General features: G+C 35.1%; 1 protein-coding gene across 2 annotated transcripts in view; it reads right to left on the bottom strand.

Annotated features, from left to right (window-relative positions):
* The window catches only part of LOC123698962 (membralin), an 88,452-nt gene that overhangs the window by 36,390 nt on the left and 37,946 nt on the right, over nt 1-14,116 (bottom strand). For both annotated transcript variants that reach the window (XM_045645799.1, XM_045645800.1), the window contains exon 9: nt 7,348-7,480. In XM_045645799.1, the coding sequence (XP_045501755.1) occupies nt 7,348-7,480 (133 nt within the window). The remainder of the gene's footprint in view (nt 1-7,347; nt 7,481-14,116) is intronic.

Below are 14,116 nucleotides of genomic sequence, written 5' to 3'. Positions count from 1 at the left end.
GTTCGTTAATGACGTTCAATTGTTTCCACTAATTAATGAAGACTCGCTTGACGGTGAGCAGTATAGCAGGGCACGCCGGCGCCTGTGGCGGCGCCAAGCCAGCTCATTTGCATCTCGAGACTCGAGGGCTCGCCTGTCACTTCAGCTAATGTTCAGCTACGGTGACAGCTTGAAATTGTTCACTGCGCGCCGGTTCATCGTTTGTCACACTCGTCGCGATTGTGACTAGTTGTATTGGTTATTTAAATGCGGGACACAAATAAATGAGTTTATTTTAAAACTAAACTGCAGCAAAAAAATTGTTTCACTTGATCTAATCGTTTCTCTATAAATACGGTTCAATTCATAATATATAAATTCAATTTGCAATATTCGTAGATTCATAGTTCTGAACTATTAAACCTGGTCATCGTAAGCTCTCTGATAAGGTGGTGAATAAGGAAACTATTATTTTCTTAAATATGTCTTCCCACCATTACATCCATGTCAAACCGAAAAAAGTCATGCTCAGACCACACGCTCGTGAAACCGTCTTACCCAATAAGACGCCACAAATAGAAAGCAATAATCGAGCAACAAAAATAACAGCGTGGTCCGAAAAATTCGCAGCAAATGAACCTAATCACCGTACACGACAGCCATCAGGCATTAAGTTGCGAGCGCCGCAACAACGCTTTCTGTCACAACTTGTCAATGTGAAGATAACATCGAAAAGCGCTGTACGTCAAAAACGCTTGTATGTATGTACGAGCTATATGAGGCAAAAATCTGATAATTATAATGATATGTTTTCGCGTTTGGACTGTTCATCAATTAAATGCTTTCTTCTAGCATTATCTTGAATGAATACAGAAATGTATAACATACATGAAAACTTTTAGCTCATAGCTTTATTTTCGAGAAAATAATCTACGCCAAAAAAAATAGCACCGATATCGTTTACTTATGATCATCCTTTTATTTCAAACTTTATCAGCAAATATAAATAAGATGTAATTAATTATATTATGTCAAACTGAATCATAGGAGCTCTGAACGATTGATATGATAATTTTATTGCGGTTCTTTTACTAATTTAAATATAATACGTATGTGACACTCTTGTTTTTCTTCTTAATTAGTAGCAAAATCTACTACAGTACTCTGCAAAATTTAAACTTTTCTTGCCAATAAAATCTATATATTTATCACATAGAAGGGTATGTGTACAAGTTAACCAATGAACCGCAATTAACCTAAACTAGCAGACGTCAACACATTCACGGCACGCTCCAGCAACCACACCGCGACACTCGCTAAACTCCACTCAATAGCTTCTACCACTAAATACACACTACACTTTCACTTGGACCACACTACCGTAAAAGACGTAGCTTGTATATCGACTTGCGAGTTACCGTCCGGTTTTTAAGGATACCAAGCTGACGTGTGCCAAAAGATTTGAGATTATATGATGATGATATTGACAGGCACATCACGATTGCAGAAGAAATGGTTAATGACGAGACAAGGTATATATATTAGTATTATATTATGATGATAATATTGACAGGAATGTCTCGATTGTATGAGAAAAAGAAATGGCTTATGGCAAGACATGCTTAATACTTGCCTAGGCCTCGGTTTAAGTTGAAGCAGACAGTGAAATCAATGTAATGCTCGGTTTACGTTATTCCAGTCCAACGAGCGTAGCCATTCAAAATTGTATGCAATCCAATCCAAAAGTATTCTAGGCCTCTTAGAATAAATAATTTTTATATTTAAAGAATTTTCTAAAAAAAATCAGACCAGTACTTCTTGATATTAGCGAGTTCAAACAAACAAACAAACTCTTCAGCTTTATAATATTAGTATAGATAAACAAATTAATAAATTATAGAAAAAGTCGAAAGTCTATAATATGTTCAATCTGAGGTACTTAATTCCTATACCCTGAAAATAATATTTTATAAAATACCCTCATAATCACAACATTCACGCGCCCATACCGTGTAGCTCACATAAAACTATAATGAGGTATTACGACCACTGGATGTGCGTAGCAGCGTCTACTCCAATTGACATTTACTATCGTCACATACGGACATACGTATTTCTCCCACTTGGATAAATATAAATGATGTCTTTTCTATTTTAAATACGTTTCAAATTACTGCAACTTTCTAATATATACTGATTTTTAATATTATAAATTAGTATGTTCTCGTTTTTTTATTACAACTGACGTATACGTGAAACATGAACCCTTTTGTTCTTTTATATCTGTTACGTCATTCAGCTTATAAACTTAAAGTAGAGCCATTTTAATAGGCAACATTTGACAGTTCAACAAAATTCAACAACGTAACCTAGTAACGACGACATAGAATAACATAATATTTCGTTTTGTTAGAACTGCACATTTGCTTAACTTTTTTCAATTATGATTACATATTTATAATAATAATGACCGATACAAGTAATTTTAAGATTTCATTTTACTGATAAACCATACTAAACATAATAAACAATTTCTGAATTGAAGAACTGACGTCGCTACAATTTTGTGTCAATAAACCTTTTTTCTTTTTAAATACCAGAGACGTTACTCTGAACATCGAAATCTGACATCTAGAATCGAATGCATTGATTACTTGTGAATAAAAATCATCATAAATTAATAAATTCGATTTACAAATGTTTCAAATCCGTATCGATTAATTCACTTTAATCGATGTTTTTAAGCAGGTTACCTCTCTTCGAAGATAAAATTGATAGACGTCAAATGTTGCCTATTAAATTGGCTCGACTATAACATTAGCAACTGAAATTTTACACGTGTATCTTCAGTTGCGAAGACACGTATCCTTAGCTGTCTACTCATCTCACATAAGAGCAAGATTATGTTCCTTTACACACAGCCGTGTCATTCTTTTGCCTATCGTATGACACGTCCTTGAAGAGCGTATTCTTTCCGGTTTAAATATAAAATAGTGACCTCGACCGAGTGAATAAACCTATAATCGAAGGCGAGGCGCGGAGGCCCCTCGGCATAAATCAAGCTCCCCTCACTATGACGCCCGGCGGAGCCTTCAATTTGCCACATCCTTAAAATGACATACGAGACACCGCTCGCTGCTCGCCTAACAAGTAACGCCGTCAACTCGCGCCTTTTCAAATTATACCCGTGTCTAATACAACATAATTAGGCTGCGTTGCATTGCTGCTTCTAGAATAACTCTATCTAGGAGACTTCAACGACCATTGCCCATCTACAATTATGTATGTGTTTATTATTATACTTACATAAGAGTGCAGGGTTTGGTATTAAATTTATGTAGATCACATTACGATCGAAAGGAATTTTCACACTATTTTCGGCCATTACCACTAAAACGAACGCTGCTTTCAATGGGTTAATTGTCATAATGATAGATGACAGCCTAACGCAATTTCGTTGTAAAGTGTCAATTGTCTTATTTTGTGAATATCTTACGATTGTAATTCATCAAACATTCCACGTTTTAAATTTAAATTGCCTTATGGTTCAGATAATAGGAATGCGATCACTTGTATTACTTTTGTATGTCATGTTTTATTTTCTTACCCTAATCTATTCATCGATATGGTCAATATTATCGTGTTATAGGGTTATCGATCGAATGCGTGTCCCGGCGAAGCAATCAGGGCGGCATCGTAGACAAACTGTCGGGGCGGCCCTTAATTGGCGGCCAAAGATTTATGCGGCACACCGCTCGTCATCGGGACGACGGTTCTGTGAGACCGCACGACCGTATCCCTGCAACTTGTACCGGTTACAATGATGTGCTTTTTCTTTAACAGCAATTGAAAACAAAGGTTGGTCAGTTGCTCGTAAAGCACTACGTAATTAAACTTTTACTGGATGTAAGTACCCACTGCATACCTACGTCTCTTTTTAATCTAACACATAATTAATATAACTATATAAAGTTTAATACTTTAAGGGCCGATTTTTCAATCCTTGGTTAAAATTTATCCGTCCAATAAAGTATTATACGAACATTTTAAAATGACACCTGTAAACTGTCATATACGCATATTAGAATACATTTTTGAAATGGTAGTTTAATACGTTATTCGATGAATAAGTTTTATCCAAGGATTGAAAAATCAGCCCTAAAAGAGACATTTAATAAATCCGCAACATTGTATGAATGTATATTGATCTTTCATACAAATACTACAGAAACAATCTGCTTCAAATTTGATACTCCAGTGTACAGTTCACATTTATTCAAATACAGTGTTAAAAAAGATTTTAACAAACTATTTCACTGTGTCAGAATCAATCCACTGCTCAAAAACAAATGTAGATAATTTAAAAAGCCGCAAATAATGGAAATTTTGTATCGGAATTCCAATTGCATTTTTAAGCCCGTCATTCTTTGAAAACGTTAATCCACGTAAAGTTTATACTTTTTCAGTCTCGTGGAAAAACATCGTATTAAGTCATACATGTTTCTTTACAAGGGAAAATATACGTTTCCATACTTCCATCGCACTAATTTAATTGTGCACGCAAAGAAGCGAACAAAGTGAAGGTACTTTTAGTACATTATTACGAGGACAAGAAAAGCGAAGTTAAATTGACAAAGAACTTACTTTATCCTCTAATATTGCCATAGTATCCGGTAATAATACAGGTAGGTACAAGACGACCCAAATTAAATTTTTACTCTTTTCAGATGCTCGTGCTTTTCTAAACTAATGAAAATTCTTTGCGCAATCATGAGTAATTTATTATGTTTTGTTTGCTCATTTCATTAGTTATTTTACAATGACATTCCTGACTCCGCCTATAACAATGTAAAGTAGTAAATCGAATGAATTGAAACATTCAATTGCGAACACCATCCACGTGAAAATTATTATAAATCCGGAATTTGACATTGAAATTAAGTGCGTTCCTGAGACACGAGATCTGTAGAGAGGAGAAGCAAGGATTAAGAGCCAAGTGTAATATTTATAGGCCTAGTAATTTTTACATATTATTAATACTATTTATTTCAAGTGATAATAAAATGTTGTTTAAGCTTCCGATAATGCCGTCTCTTTAAGCCATCAAATTCACTAATTTCGTTTGATATTGCGTTTGGTTTTCGTTTTTTGTTGGTCGCTTCACTAAGCGACTATGTGATAAATGAGGTATTTCCTGGAAGATGGACATATGTCACACGGTTACACCCTCTGTGTGGCTTACACTTGCCCCTCGATGAGGCTTACGATAACATATTCCGAGTATCTAATATGTATATTGCGATTGTGGTCAACGCTAATATCAATTAGGTAGCATAAACTCAAGCGATACAGCTGAATAAAAGAATCAACCAAAACCAAACGCAATATCAACATTGCATCTCCCCGTGCATTCGAAACAATAAAAAATAATCACTTTTTAATGCTCGCGCATTTTATACAAAAGTAAAATATACTATATGGCACTTAGACGAACCAAAGGTCTCTGTAGACAACATCGGGTTGTTGTTGCGGGGCACGGTGCGGGGGAAAGAGGGGGGTTAAACTAACTCCCCTCCAGGGGTGAAGCGGTGCCGTTTTCAATTTGCTTTATTTGCGCTTGTTTTAATAGCTCTCTCCTTATTGCTTTCGCGGACCAGGCACCAAATTGCTTCGTGCCCGGACGCCTTTTGATTAAAGAGGCACACGACAAGGAGCTGGGCGTAAAAACAAAGTGCTCCAACTATTTGTGCGAAAGTTGCGAGATGATCCCCGGAGAGGTATTAAGTGTTCGGTACGCACAGACGTGACTGTCTCCGCCGCGTTCCTTATCCAAATATGGTGACATCGATGCGCTGAACGAGATTTATTTTGTCATTTTTATTTGTCAGTACGCTCTATTTTTTAACGATAGAAACCTTTTTTTAACGAAATGTGCTTTTATTTCACTTATATAAAGACAATTGAATAAAACAAACGGGGTTATAAAATATTTAACGGTAAATAAACAATTTTAACGTCATAATAAAATTAAAACACAAAACTTATTATAGAATAAACGCAACCATTTTTGTTGAAAGAGATTTTCAATACAAGCCTTGAATCATTGTGGTTATTATCCTCAATTTATTATAATAGCTTCAGAAAGTTTAAAACGAAACATTATCTGCCTGTATAATGTTTCTTTATAATGCCGCTAACAATGAATGGTAGGTAATTTAAAAAATTCACAACCTCGCTAACAAGTAATATTAAACAAGTGATTCTATTTTCTATTTCATATCAAAAAGAATCTATAAGTGAATCAGTGTTTATGCAAACGTAATAAAACACGTGTAAACATGAAAACGTCAAATAATATCGACGTTTGGAGACAAACATAGAAATGCCGGTGAAATAACGAGCTCAATACAAACACTACGCATACACGACATGTCTATATTATTTGTTTCAATGTAAAAAAAGTCTCATATACATTTAGAAAATATTTCAAAACAAGATGCAGAATTTATTTATGTACCTATAAATAAATATCTAAAGTAGATAGAAGATGACTCGAGACTTGAAAGCATCCGTACATTTGCACAAATGCACACATATAAAAGTATGAAATGTGTATATAAAACAAGATTACCAATCATTTACACCGGCTTTCAAACGTACTTTTCATATCCGACATGATATCCATATACTACTCTCGACAAAGCTTTTTTAAACAATGTTCCAACGTGTTCGCAAAAATACAAACAGTACTTCGCGGAAAATCCATTCATTTTAAAGCAAACGAAATCTGACCTATTGCGATTCCATACGAGTGAATAGGATTGATAATATAGCGGTATAATTTGATGTACAGTGGCCGGGACACAAATGATGCCACCATATCAATACACTAATTAATATTGGCGCACACATGATCACTTTTCAATAAACGCCCGGCCTCAATGTGCTCTGGTTTGCGTACATTATTACAATTTGAAAGCCTTTTCAGGGTACATTAACTTGAAGGTTGTTGCATGTACTAATTTGAGTTGCGTTTATAGATGAGATGGAATACTTATTGTTTGACACACTATTTAGCTAGCGTTATTTTTTTTCTAATCTGCAATATTTTGATGAAATTCTTACATGGTCGATATTTTACTTGTTATTGCATTAAATACAATTTCTAAACAGAAAAAATGGTCTACATTTGATCGTTAGGTAGTATTCGCTATTCGAATTTTTCGAACATTGATTGATTGATTGATTGATAGAGTGGTTAGTTTTCACCTTTTTTTGACACTTAATATTTTATTTGAATTTAAATACTTGGAAAAACTACACAATAGAGAAAATACCTCAACTAAGGCCTTCAAAAGATTCACTTACCTCAACCAGTGTCGTTTCGCGATGGCAGTATGACAGCAAATAGCATCATACTGGTCTGCTATCCACACTATGAGGATGATGTAGAAAGCAGTGGTGGTGTCGTTGAAGAACTCCGACATGATGGCTTCCATACCTGTGAAAACAAGAGGAAAAGAATCAATATAAAATTCAGTTTTGTTATTTATTAAACTTAATGAGTGTAGCTTTATTCTATGAAATCAAGGGGCTCTGCTCGTTCTGAAATACCTGGTTGGATAATAAATAGCTTTGCAGGTAATGGGTGTAATCATAATATATCATAACAATGGTTGAATTTGTTTTCATTTTCTTTCTTCTCTTGTTTTTATTAGTACGAAAAATTTGTACCACCAACATTATTTAATGTGCAATTTAATTTCTATGTCGTGAATATACAACTACCCTCTTTCCTAAGTCATAAATCAATATAATCTTTATGTATCTTTATGTATATATCTTTATGTATAGTACATACTACATAGTACGAAACTTTTGTTATTTTTTATTGGTGATTAAGTATTAAGTAGATACACAATTAACATCTATCAAACCAAACTTCACTATTTTCATACAACTACGCTTCAATCCCTGTCGTCACATTAATCGACACAGTCTACATACAAGATGCTGCACATATGATTAATCAGATGCTAGCGAGTCGCCACTGTTCCACGGCAATAAATCTCGTGTGATGGCGACACTGGAGATCGGTGTCCGAGACCGTTATGAAATGTCGACAGTATCGCTCTTATGTCCGATATTCTAGTGTAGTTATTAGAGGATAGGTTTGAACTTGAGTAGTAAGGATGAAATTATATTAAGCTTTTTATTAAATTTATTTACTAACGTAGCACCTAATACTAGACGAGGAAACGTCAAAATTCTAAGAGGTTTATTAATGAATCGAAATAAACTTGCGTATATTTAGAAAGGGGAAATCAATCGCAGGTGTATAAATAAGTAAGTAAATAATACACGAAAATTGTTGATTTTATATTTAAAGGTTTTTAATCCGTATTAATTTGGAAATTTATAGAAAGATGATTTGCTGGAAATAACTGCAACCCAAAAGTTACAGCGATCACACCCTATCTAAACTCCGCTTCAATCCCGAACATCGCAAAGACATCTCTGTTCACAAGAAAAGCGAACAAATTAATCAGATGCAAGCGTCATACATCGCGCGATGCACCGCAATAAATCGCGGGTCACATGTGAGCGCCACTCGACACTCAACACTAGACACCCAGTGTCGGATGTCGCTAATTAGGTGTCGACAATCACGCTCTAACGACCGAAACGCGAGCGCCGCTTATTAACAGCTCCAAATGCAACTAACCTTGGATTAGTTTGGCAAGTCTGTCTCGAAAAATAACTTATACATTGCCAACGTAATGCTACTGTCTGCATCGTCCGGGTTGACTTTAGTAAAAAAATATCCTTTGTTTCTCGGTACAGATGTAACTCTCTCATTGTAATCATGTTTTAAATCAGCCAAGTAATCGAATAGATTACATACATAATATTCCAAACGATCACTTGCAATATTACATATTTATTATATGTATAGATTATATTTTATTCAGGTAAATCGTGTACGGAGTTGTACTTTGTACAGAGGTAAATCATGAATATCAAAATGTTCTAGTCTTGAAGCATTTTTTACACTATTATTTTCAATTTGTAAGATATTAAATTCCACCATTTTGCACTTATTTTAACCAACTGTGGCTTCGCTGATAAACTCAGCGTCTGGCCATGAAGCCGTACCATAAAGACGAAATATGAAATCACAACCACCTTGGCTGTAAAATGTTGTCGACTTGCAAAAGTGACTTTATTCTGCATTTATATATTCATTAACCTCTTGTTTTACTACAAAAAACACATCAAAAATTATATAAATCACTACATAGTTTAAAACAAAGTCAATTTTGCTGTTAGTCCCTCTCTATGCATGCTTAAATCTTTAAAACTTGTGGAAAACTAATATACATATAGTGTGATGACATTTTCGTAAAAGTATACATGATATTCTATCATATAAACTGTACTTATTTTTATTTCATATTTATAGCCTCATCAATATTAAATTAAAACAATAAAAACACCGCTCGCATGCAATGAACCGGCTGCATCAAACAAGAGCACACCGCAGCAGCCCACTCAAACTTTCAGACAATTCGCACACGTCGCCGGCATAACTCAATATAACACGGACAACTGTCCGGCGCCGTTGCCTTATTTGCATTTTGATGAAGGCCGACACTGATACAATAAACACGTTAGGACGCGATCGGAAGCCGACACCCGACACCCGACCTGGCTCCGGCGACGTTTAACCGGATCGCTCATAACTATGTTCGCCCAATTAATTCACACTTCGAATTACGCCCGCCGTTCATACGCCATGAATACAAAATAACTCGATTTTACAATTTGGAATGTGAAGCTGAATTAATTGTTTCTAAGCTGCTCGGCTACACGACTGAAATTGTAATGAGGGTAAACAATAAAGCAAATTTTAGATGTAGCTTGTTTATCAATCTGTTAGTATTATGTCACGTATAATGTTCAGGGTAGGCTGGTGCTTGATCTTACTGGCTTTGCTGTTTACACAACTTCTAAGGAACCTGCAATTTTTTTCAGAGATATATTTCAGTTCCTATTTCCCAAAAATATACTTTATTCAATTTTCATATTCTAAATAATCAGTCTGCAAGCCATTGACTATCCAAATGTTGCATAATAACACTATAAACCGATGTACACTCACAATTAAACATCTCAATAATTTTGCATCGCATGATGTTTCGCGCGTGCCGTTCACCCATCCGGGGCGATCTTCGTCTTGCGACGGAATTAAAATTAATAGCGGACCGGCGGCACGTCGGCCCTGCTGGACCTACCCGCCTGTAATTTGTTTACTCGTCTCGCTGCGGATTATGTCGCGTGCTTCCCTGAATTGTTAACTTCTTTGACTTTTTAACATACGCCCGAGAATGCATTAGGAAAATGCGCTAAACTAATTCGAAACTCCTGATCCGGTGCCGCTGCAGTATCAGGTAATCCTTTCCAATTTGCACACCTATTTCATTGTGCACTAACACACTAGCGCCTTTATCTCGTTAGGGGTTTTAAAACAATTCAGCTTTTCAGTATTTATAGTAGGAGAATTCTTTTCCATTCATTGGTTAGATTACAGAGTAAAAATAGCTAAAAGACTACGCAAGTGCCAGTACATACATTGGTGTCAGACATTCTAATTAAATATGTAGCATGAATTCAGCTGCAAATTAAACCAGTATACGCAATACTGCGATTCCAAGGCATGTAGAGCTCAGGAGCTGGAGCCGAGGTAAATGCACAAATTGTTACTCCTTACATCCCGAGGTTTAATCAAGGGGGACACCCGCCGCGCAGCCGCTTCCTTCAACTTGGCGCAAATTGAGAATAATGGATCCTACACTATTTAAGGATTTCCGTGGAAAAAGTCCGAGATTATTGCGCGCGTTTTGTTTAAAACGAATAATTTATCTTTGTAGAGAGATTTTAATTTTGATAAACATTAAACGTGAACATTTATACCGTAGTAGTATAGTCCGTGGAATTTAATAAGTAGCAGCAATCAAGTTATACCTTTCGCTTTCGATTTGTAATAACCATTTTAGTACATCATCAGGGTCAGTAAATGATGTCATAGACATACACCACAAGGACTATTACGCATTTGATCACCAATCAAAACTGTATATCAAACTATAACCCAAATGGAACACAAAAGCGCGGATCACAAACCACTCGGCTAGAGACGGTATCGGTATTAGCACGCCCCGCGACGCTTATGTTTCGGCGCTAAGCCATGCATCGGAGATCCGTCTTTACGAGCTCGTTAGTGCCGGTAATCACGTTGCAGGAGCCGGATTACGCTTGTGCATTATTAGTGTTTTTATTGATTCACTCGGCTTCCGTCGTAAACTGAGATTATTATTCGCATCTCGCCCCGCGCCGTCACCCCGTCAACGCTTCTGAGGGCTCATTTACATTGCACCACTTTCTGTCGCGAAGAATGTAGGAAAGTAACGTGTCCACTGTTTAATAAAACAAAATTCAATGAAGTCAGCTTTATATCAGTTCAGTATAATATTTCGTTTAGCTCATAGAACATTTTCTAGAAAACTCTACATTGACTAGTATTATTGGAACGTTTTAGCGAGGCTATTTTCACTCCGGCTACATGAGGGCAAGAGCAATGTAAACGAGCCTTGACTTGTTTTGTTACTTAATCGCGACGATAACAAAATTTAACGACGGCTAGGTGACTGGCAAAATTCCGCTTCGATGTTTAGTGCTCATTCTATTTTCATTAACCATTTACCCACTTAATGATCCAAATCCTAAGGGAGTGATTCAATGACTTGGTGCCCCATAAAATTGAGTCTTAGCGTGACCCGAACACTTCATTGAAAAAAGTTAGTTTAACGTTGAATTAGGGTCAACGTTTAATTACGTCTTACATTAATCGTTACAGACGTGTTTTAATCTAATTACAGCTGTAAATTAAATGGATCTAATGTTTTAAATAAGTGAAACAGATTATATATAGATTAATTATTATTCATACATGAATAGTTAAATATTAATTTTATGCTAGTTCAAAAATAATCGCTGAGCCAATCAAAAGCAATTCAAAGAGAACCTCTCAAACAACTATATAATCCATACAACTTCTACAAGCTAAACCCAAATATCGGCCACATTCAGCTCAGCTGAAGCTTGCAAGTGCCTCACAAAGATAATATAAGCCCTGTCAAGAGTCTATTATACGCTAGAAATGGCTAAGTTAATATCCCTTAGAACGAGCCACCGCAAGAACGTCATCTCATCGCAAATTTGTATCGACGGGACATATGCATGTTAATAAAGCCTATTGTGCTGCTCGTCTTCTCTCGGTTCACCTTTGATGAACGCTTTTATCTATATGCCCATCTAAATGGCCAAAGCTTATACAATCTTCTGGTGAAATTGCTACAAGTTATGAAAGTGTAGTAGTTTACAAAATTGTATAAATAATTTTTAAGTTTATACAAATGTTTGTTTGTAATGTGTCACTATTTCTACCCTATTTTACTCGAATATAATACAGACAATTTTCACATTGTGAACTATTTAGTTTAGTTGGCCAATGTGGTTTCTACTGATTTAGCTAGTAGATATTATTAGTAAACAAGGACATAATATCACAACAAAGTTTCTAAACATCAGGTTATACCAATACCATTATATTCCATTGAGCCAGTACAAATTTCATTAAATTTGAAGCCAAAATATTAGTAAGCCGTACAAGAGTTCGCCATTGATCCGTACTTCAACAAAGAAACAATTTCGTCAGGGTCTACTTCCTTCAGCTTCAGCCTTAACTTCTATAGTATCGGTCACAAAGTAATTGACAATTTATTAAAATTAATCAATTCATCATACTTTTAGTTTGAAAATGAAGAATTACACCGCCAATTGAATTCTCATTAACCCCTTTATAGGATAAATGACTTATTTTATTCCCGTGTTATTAAGCAAGAATGGCCAATGAATTTAGAAAACCATCGACAGATTAAGTGCTGTATTAAGTCCTTTATAAACTAAGAAATGTTTTATTCTATATTCACCTACGACTCAAGTCACACATAATTTATTTAATAGTGTCAAAAATCACATATAACAAACAAGATTAACCGGAACCTTTGGTAACAAATGAATGATGAACCAATGAAGCGGTTAATTTCGATAATTCATTTGATATCTGAAAGTATCATCTCTCTCATCATAATAACAGAGGGATCCTCTCCTAGTTTGTAACAGAATTATTGTGCAGTAATGTATGATTTTCATGCATTCTCCATATAATTAATTAATGATGTATCAAGAATACCACTGTTACGGAATATATTCTGATTATTGCATACATTCCGTATTAAATTGTATGTATTGTATGTATTTTGTGCATATGAGTATGTATATGGATTAGTAATATGTATGCATATATAAGTGTATGTATTTATTATTTATGTAGTTGTGTACTTCTGACCTACCTCCTCCTTTATTACTTCACACAGTGGGTTGCCTGGAAGAGATCACTCTTTAGTGATAAGGCCGCCCTCTGCGCTAGTTTAGCTATAAGTTTTAGTTTTATGTTATTTGTATAACTAGCATAGTAAAGTGTCATAAATAAAATAAATAAAATAAATTGTGGGGGTACCAAGAAATTAATTTTCATACCAAATTAAATTTGCAATAACGGAATTTTACGTGGAATTCGGGTTAAACTTGATACATTAATGCATACAATCACTGAGTTGAGATCCTTTTTATTACTGGATAATTTTAGGTACTCAAAAAATAAAAACAAAAATAAAAGCAATTTATTTAATCGAAGCATTCAAAAGTTGTTTCGACTTAAATCTTAACGAACACCTGGTTCAATTAGTGTACAGTAAAATGACACAGACACAGACGCCGCGGCTAAAACATACTCTATACAAAGTATATTGATTTATACATAATTTACGCTTTTTCATAAGTACTGCAGGAGGAGCATATCCTTTTTAAATCACTCTTTTCATATGCTTCAAAACTAATAAATAATTAAGAATAATTAAATAAATATTTTTTCAACCAGATTGTGTGAGGTTTGATTATATGTCTATTAATACTAAAACATAATCTCAGTCTCATCCAAATTGAAGTGCAGTGC

Source organism: Colias croceus, chromosome 17 (assembly GCF_905220415.1).
Source record: "Colias croceus chromosome 17, ilColCroc2.1".
In the NCBI taxonomy this organism is placed as follows: Eukaryota; Metazoa; Arthropoda; class Insecta; order Lepidoptera; family Pieridae; genus Colias; species Colias croceus.
The sequence above is the reverse complement of the archived record's forward strand: the minus strand, read 5'-3'. Positions and strand labels throughout refer to the sequence as shown.